The 8,530-nt window shown below is 39.2% G+C and overlaps 1 protein-coding gene across 1 annotated transcript in view; it reads left to right on the top strand.

The window, feature by feature from the left end:
• Cpne8 (copine 8) overlaps positions 1-8,530 on the top strand; it is a 176,550-nt gene that overhangs the window by 142,480 nt on the left and 25,540 nt on the right. Inside the window, exons 14-15 of the mRNA XM_055627230.1 lie at positions 657-703; positions 3,495-3,676. Of these exons, the coding sequence (XP_055483205.1) occupies positions 657-703; positions 3,495-3,676 (229 nt within the window). The remainder of the gene's footprint in view (positions 1-656; positions 704-3,494; positions 3,677-8,530) is intronic.

Here is an 8,530-nt window from a genome sequence, read left to right on the forward strand (position 1 = left end):
GGAAGGAAGGAAGGAAGGAAGGAAGGAAGGAAGGAAGGAAGGAAGGAGAAAGGAAAGAAAGAAGGAAGGAAGGAAAAAGAAAGAAAGCAACTAACTCATTTAAAGTAAAAACAAACTGACCAAGTAAAATAAATTTCTGTATTAACTGCTGAAAATTATGTATTCATTATTACTATATTTACCAGTAACTGATAAATATCTGGTGGGTACCATGCCAACTTGAAGGAGAATGCCACTTGAGCTATTCAGTTTTCAGAAACATAGAGGAAGGGCTGTCTTCCGGGTTGTAGAGGTGTTATAGTGTTACAGTGTGATTGAGTAGGTTTACCGAGGTTTTGAACGAAGCAGTTAATGGTGAGTGCCAGACTTGAACCTCACACCTGCCTGTATAGACTCTGCCCAGCCACTTGTGTGGTTGCTGAGCTCAAAACCAAGCTACTCTAAACAAAGCACTGTTTTTACCCTATAGTAATATGACAGCTAAGCTAATTCTAACACACCTAGTGAATCTATTTAATGCTGTCTAATATATGCTATATTTGTTCGATTTTAACATGTAAGAAAATTTGTGACATTGGAAGTGTGACCAAAAAAATAGACAATAATCTCCTTGGTGCAATCACTTACTCAATGACTCTTATTTGCTTGTATTCTAGAACACAGATCAACTTCACGGTGGCTATTGATTTTACAGCATCAAACGGTGAGTGCTACCCCTGCTCTCTGAGAAATGTCCCAAGGAAGTGACAAATTTTTATTTTCACTAAAAATTCATACTATTTTGTCTTTATTTTTAACATTCCACGACTGTCTATATATGTATAAGAAATATAATAAAAAATAAAATAAAATATACAAGAGATTAATTTCCTGCTGAGCCATTTTATTATCTCACATTTCTTTCAAAGGAATGGTGATTTTAGATGTAGTTAAGCCCATTGTGTATCTGAACTATTTTCTGAAGTGTATCTAATTATAGCCCCCATTAAGCCTCTATCAGACTCTGTGTACTTACTCCTGTGTACTTACTTCAATCACATTTTTTACTCTCTTATTAACATCTTTACATCTATTTCATTAAAAAGGACTGATGTATAATCTTTGGTGTGGACATTAATGACTCATGTAAAAATATTTTAAGGAGGAAAAGTAATGGAAATGTAATTACATCTTGAACCAAGTTTATTTTGAATGGAATGACTATTTGAATCAGTTATATCCTAAAAAGAAGAACCTCCTTATTATCGCTTCAGATTTTACTTTGTCTATTACTATTCGTTTGTGTGCATGTGGATGACAGACACGTATGAGGGAGAGTGGGTATGCATCACAGCCCGTGTATACAGGTTAGAAGACAATATTTGGAGGTCATTCTGTCATTCTGCTGTGAGATCAGGGCTTATACACCAAGTACCGTTAACCGCTTGCAAGCCCTAATTATTTAATTTTGCCATAAGTTGCCACTAGTTTATACTTGCCTAAAGGTGGTTTCCAAACTACAATAGTTAGAAAAATTCAACCTTACAAGGCCAGAAGGCAGTGCAGCTTCATTAGAAGCTGTGCTCAGAATTTTTCAAGTGATCTTCTTTCTGAACTAGTGGCATCAAACAGCAGCAGCAGCAGCAAGATATAGCTCCCTAGGTTATATAGTCACAGAGAAAAACTGATGCCCCATGGAATTTGGAGTCACTGAGCTACCCTACAGGATTAGGAATTTTAAGTGTACTTCTGATTTGCAGTATCTTCAGCCTCCGCTGGGTTTATACGACAATGCTTATCTTAGTTATGGTTACTGTTGCTGTGAGGAAACACCATCACCAAAACAAACTGGGAAGGAAATGGTTTATTTGGCTTGTTCTTCCACATCACAGTTCATCATTGGAGGCAGTCAGGACAGGAACTCAAACAGGGCAGGTACCTGGAGGCAGGGGGTGATTCAGAGGGCACTGAGGGGTGCTGCTTAATGGATTGTTCCCCGTGCCTGATCAGCCTGGTTTCTTTCTTTCTTCTTCCTTTTTTTTTTTTTTTTTTGAGGGGGGTGTTCCAAGACAGGGTTTCTCTGTATAACCCTGGCTGTCCTGGAACCCACTTTGTAGACCATGCTGGCCTCAAACTCAGAGATCCTCCTGCCTCTGCCTTCTGAGTGCTAAGATTAAAAGCATGCACTAGTACTGCCCGGTGATCAGCCTGCTTTTATTGATAGCACCATCCCAGGAGTGTGTCCATCCACAATGGGCTGGGCCCTCCCGTATCAGCTACTAATTAAGAAAATGCCATAAAGGCTTGGCTACAGCCAAATCTTATGGAGGCATTTTCTCAGTTGGGGCTCCTGGCTCTCAGAGGACTGCAACTCATGTCAAGCTGACATACAACAAGCCAAGACAATGCTCTAGTGCATGTTGAGGAGCCTCTGTAGATTTCTTTTTCTAAGTACTCATAGTGTCCACAGCTCTCATATCATCTCTTTATGCTTCTCTTATGTTGACCCACATTTCACAGATAAGGCTTTTAGGAACAATTCACCACTCAAAAAGCACCCAAATCCAACCTTCCTCATACACAGTTGAGCAAATCCTGGTTCTACAAAACATTTTACTAATAACACATGTCAGTTTATTCATAGTGGAGCTGGAACTACAGTTAATAAGGCCATTATTCTACCAGATCGCTTTTTGTTGTGTGTTAAAATTTATTCTTCAGCATTATGTCTTTGGATAGTGATCTTGACTTGTGTCTAGCAAATATGGCCCATGCAATTAGCTCAGCTTAAGTCCGGCTGGTTGAAATAACTCATTGTTCTCCTGATGAATTTTAGGACAGCTAAACAGTTTGACAGTTACTCAAATTGTAATACTCAGAGTCATCACATAAATCAGAAATTTTACTCCAAGATATATGTCCAGAGAAATGGAATCATGCAGTAAGAAAACATGTATTCTTAGAAGCACAGTAGCTAAAAGTCAAATTGTGGAAAGAACTTGCTGAAAGGCTTGTGAGTTATGAAGTCAAATGTCCAGTCTGTAATAGATTCCTTGTTATTGTAGTCATTGCTGCCACTAGTTAAGTTCAAGGCCATTCAGCAAATAGCATTTCAATCTTCGTAGGCATTGTTGAAGGCACAGGGCAGATTCAGACAAGGTCACAGAATCAGGGAGTTGAGGGTTAGTTTTTCAGTTGCCAGTTTTGTGGAATATAACAAAAGAGACACAGGGACAGGGAAAAAGAAAGATGAGAAGAGCCAAAAGAGACAAGAAACAGTGTTTGCTGTACATAACTAAAAGAGGAGAGTGAATTCAGGAGAGTCATGTGAGAGTCATAGAAGAGAAAGTACCAATGATGTCACATGAACATCCAGGCCTGGACAAAGATGCTTGGTGAGAATAGGCAGAAAATGATAATTTTGAGTATTTGAAACTGAAATAAACAAAGGTACAGCACTGTTAGAATTCTGTAGCCTGGCCTGCTTACGTTTTTAACACATTTTCTGTCATTAGGAAACCCTGCCCAGCCTACTTCTCTCCACTACATGAACCCGTACCAACTGAATGCCTATGGCATGGCACTGAAGGCTGTTGGGGAAATCGTTCAAGATTATGACAGCGATAAGATGTTCCCAGCCCTTGGTTTTGGTGCAAAGCTGCCTCCAGATGGAAGGATATCTCATGAGTTTGCCTTGGTAATGATATATTAAATGTTTTTGACTGTTTAAAAAAAAGTAATATGTCAGATATTTCATAACTGACTTTCTGTTTTTTTCTGTACTTGTTTGTGTGGCAAGTCTTGATGTCCACATACTTACCTCAGTTTTCATAATAGCATATCTATAACAAATATCCCTAGAGTCTGGAGATGTAAAATAATACAGGTGGTTTAAGCTTGTGCTGTACGGGTCAGGAACGAGATCACAACATAACCGGATAAGCGTATTTGTTCGCTTGTTTGTTCCTTTGCTCATTTGTTTTAAGCACCAGGACTCGGTGCAGATGTTTTTAAAGGTTAGAGAATAATTTGACTATGGTGGTGCTTCTGAGCCTCCCTTCTGGATACTGGTTCAGATCCTGGAGTCTTATCTGCATCATGTGTTTTGTGGACCACCTACACTATGATGGTTTCCTTGCCTGTGCTCATATGCTCACTGTGTGATGCCTGAGATGAGAGCTGACATAACTGAAATTGCCTCTTATATAGGTTATCATTGGTTTCATCTTAGTATAACAGCCTCATGGTATTCAGATTCCCCACATGTAGTGTTCTGAAGCCTGGGACAGAACGTCCATTAGATCCCAGGCTTAGTTCTAAAATGCTACACTGTTTTTATTAAAGCAAGCACAGGTGTCAAGGTAGGACAATTCATTTTGACTTCTCAGTGGAAGTGCTGTCAAGGAATGTGTGGCTATCTTTAACTGGCCATCCTTCCTTATGCTTGATAAAAGGGAAAATTGTATTAAATTATTAATTATTAATTTTCTATGTCCCCTCTCCTATTGTATGCTGTTACTCATTTCTCTTTCCCTGTCATTCTTGCCTTCTCTGCTTTTCCCATTTTTACATTTATGCCATGTAATCAAACTAATGTGGTTATATGCTTTAGGGGTAGTTTAAAAAATACACCTAAATCAGATTCTTTAAAATTCAGTTTTATCGTGAGATAGAGATTTGATATGACCTGAATGGATCTTATCCAAAGTTCTAATGTTGCCAGTACTGACAGAACTAAGAGGTAAACCTACTAAGAGATAACTAGACTAAGATGTTGATGGCGTGGCTCAGTGGGTCGAAAACAGATCTAAATGCTTGCTGTATAAGCATGAGGACCAGAGTTCAGATCTCAACCACCCACAGAAAAGGAAGGACATGAGGGTATGTGCCCATGACTTCAGTGCTGGAGAGGCAAACAGATGAGGATGCCCAAGGCGTGGTGGACAGTCTAATGAATCCATGAGCTCCAACTTCAAGGAGGGGTCCTGTTTCAACAGCAAGGTAGAAAACAACTGAGGAAGAACTCCGCTGCTAACGTCTGGGCTTTCACATGAAGCACACATACAAGAGGTAATTAGGTCATGAAGGCAGGGGAATCAAACCTTTTTAGAAGAGAATTCACACAGCATTTGGTCCCTTGTTCTTCCACGATACAAGGAGGCAGCAATCCTCATATCTAGAGCAATCATCTATCCTGCTATTTGATATTAAATTTCCCAACCTCCAGAGCATTGAAATTTCTTTCCTATAGATTATAGATTACATACCCAGGTATGCTGTTCTGCAACACTGAACCAAGAGATCGTGTCTCGGTAAAGCAATGATGAATAGTCTCCCAGGTGATTATGGAAACCGTTATCCCAATGGTAGTGATGCAGACTCAGCCTTGGTACTGCTTTTTCACAGCTTCAATGTTGCTGGGTAGGAAGGCAAACCAACACCGAGTGAACTTCACAAGTATAACATTTGAATTATTACAATCATTTATACTCAGTGTCCTATATAACAGTGGTTCTCAACCTGTTGACTGTAACCCTCTTTGGAGATCACATATCAGATATCCTACATATCAGATGCCTACATTATGATTAATAACAGTATCAGAACAATAGCCATGAAGTAACAATGAAATAATTTTATGGTTGGGGTCGCCACAGCCTCAGGAACTCTACTAAAAGGTTGCAGCGTTAGGAAGACTGGAAACCTCTGTTATAAAGTTCAAAAGTATTCACGTGTGGTATTTATAACACTACAGATAGACTGCACTGCTTTTCCTGAGAAAAGTGTGCTGAGAATATCTCCAGGAGCTGCATGACAGTCCAAGGTCCAAGGACAGGGTCAAGCCACACTCTTTCATTGTCTTACCACCTGCTTCTCTTAATCATTCTTAAACTGCAGCTCTCAAGGGCACCCCCCTATGTCTCAGTGAGATATGTGCTTTCTCAACACGCACTCACATGCACAACGCATACACGCACACACAGGCATGTGTACATATACATGCCTCATGCAAACACACATAGACTTATATGCGCACACCAATATATGCATGCACACACACGGTATGCACATATCTATGCGTGCACACACATACATTCGCCTGCACGTATACATGTGTACAAACATACATGCATACATACATGCACATGAGACATGCACATACGTGAACACACACGCACACAGGGAAGCTTTTATATGAACAGATTTAGTCTTTTTTCACATATTTTCATGAGTGTTTGTGATTTGCTATTTCTATATTCATTCTTGCTTTTCCATTCCATCACCCCCATACTCCTAGAAAAAGATGCTTTGGGGAGGGGAGTTCTCCCGAAGTAGTCTACACATGATACTCCCGATGTCATATAAAAGCAAATATCTGTTGGGAATTTCGTGTGTCTCAGAGAATTAAAATCTTCCAGAAACTTAAGAAGTCATGAAAATCACCTGTGTGAGCCTTGGGAGGGTCTGGATCTATTTTAAAGCCCCGAGAAGGAATGAGTATCTTCAACTAAATAGAGTTAGTAATTTTTTTATGCAGTTCTCACCTGGGTGAATAAATTTTGCCTTTCTAGCTCCTTTTCTGCTTTTTCTCACTCTCATTCACTCTTGTAGTCAAATTCATAAAACTGTTGACTGCTAAGAACAAACTGTTTACTAATTGACCTGTAAGCTCTCCTTGAAATCCAATTCAGAACTTCTAAAATAGCTATTCTAGCCTGTGAAATCTATGAAAAAAATTAGTTAGTCCTGTATACTGTTAAAGAAACAGGAGTGACATTGATTCTAATATAATAAATCAAACTTAGTACTGCCTAATGGCCATATTCCCCGATTTCAGAGCACTTTTGTTTTCCTATATAAGATATATACTAGTGAATAGATCTTCTCTGGAATAGTACTGGCATACGTACAATGTCATTCTAATTGGTTTTAAGAGACAAAACTTGATTTCCTGCATAATTTGTTGAAGAAATTCGTTTTTAAAAACTTTTTATAACTTATTACAATTTTGTCAGTAATGGGAGAATCTAATTTCGGTAACTGGCAAAATGTTTTAAATAATCTGATCTAATACAAACCATGTATTCTTAAAAAGATAAGACTTTGAATTATAAAGCATTCTTATCATCCCCAGCCATGAGGAAATCTTAGTGCCACGTTTTATGGCAGGAGGACTAATTCAGAAATCAGCCTTTCAGCAATCCCTTGTGCTAAGCAGAACACACAGTGACTGTCTTTCCACTACCAAAAGAGGGAAAATGGTGACCTTGTAGTTTTACTTCCAGGGGAGGAAGAGAAAGAGTTCTGCAGAATTACAAGCCCCCAGCGAGAAGGTGAAAACACTGATCTTCAAAGTAGCTTAGAAGTACCCTAGTTTGTAACTGCTCCCTAAGGCAGATGTATAATATACTTTTCTTCTGCCACTAAAATCAGTAATGAGTTTTAATTTTAATTAGCTTACACCTTGCAGGAGAAAAGAGCATCATAAAATCTAAAAGAAGAAGAAATAGGTCAGCTTGGCGCTGCAGAAATGGCTGAGTTAGAAAAGCGTTTGCTGGGAAAGCATGAGGACCTGAGTTTAAGTTCCTAACTCCCACGTGAGTCAAGTCGCTAATAGAAAGCTATGTATGCAGGCACCCCCATAATCCCAGCGCTGCAAGGAGAGACTGGAGGATCCTGAGACACTATCACCAGTCAGGTTCGTCAAAAGACCCTGCCTGAAAAAGTAAGGTGAATCACCGCTGTGGAAGACACCCAATGTTAATATATGACCTCCACACATATGGCGCGCACACACACACACACACACACAAACACACACACACACAATCTAGGTAACCTCCAACTAATGTAAAAAACCAACATTTTTGTGTTAAATGTTAAATTTTTATACTCTAAAGTTTAGATACTTGATATATTGATTTAATAATGAAATAATCTTTTTATTGGTTCCTTGATATTTAAATGCATGCATACATTATACTTTAATATATCCACACCCACTCCCTTCTTCCAATTCCCCAGTATCAACATCCCTACCTCAGCATTGAAGATAATTGACTGTTCCTACCTCAGCAGCCATCAACTGCCAAAGGCTCCTCAGCTAGGTTTGTGCTCTCTCATCCATGTTAGAGGGTTGAGCGGCTCGCTCTTGTGCAGGTCTTGTACTGGCAACGACAGCTGCTGTGAATTCATGAGTGTAATGGTGAGGAAACTATTTTTGCAGAAGGTCTCCCTCCCCAACCTTTGGCTCGTACAATCTGTCAACCTGTCCTCTGCATAGTTGCCTTAATCTTTGGGGGAAGGTTACGTGATATAAATGCCCTGTTTAGGACTGAGAACTCTCTAGTTATTTATTCTCTGCCCTTTGACCAGTTATCAATCACTATCTGCTGAAGAAAGAAAACAAAGAGAACTTCTTTGGTGAAGTCTGACAGTGGCAGTAGTTTGTGGGTATAAAGATAAATATTTAGAAGGAGATTTAATACTATGTTTGTGCCAATAGATAGATAGATAGATAGATAGATAGATAGATAGATAGATAGATAGA

Source organism: Psammomys obesus, unplaced genomic scaffold, assembly GCF_907164565.1.
Source record: "Psammomys obesus unplaced genomic scaffold, mPsaObe1.curated_primary_1811, whole genome shotgun sequence".
Taxonomy (NCBI): Eukaryota; Metazoa; Chordata; class Mammalia; order Rodentia; family Muridae; genus Psammomys; species Psammomys obesus.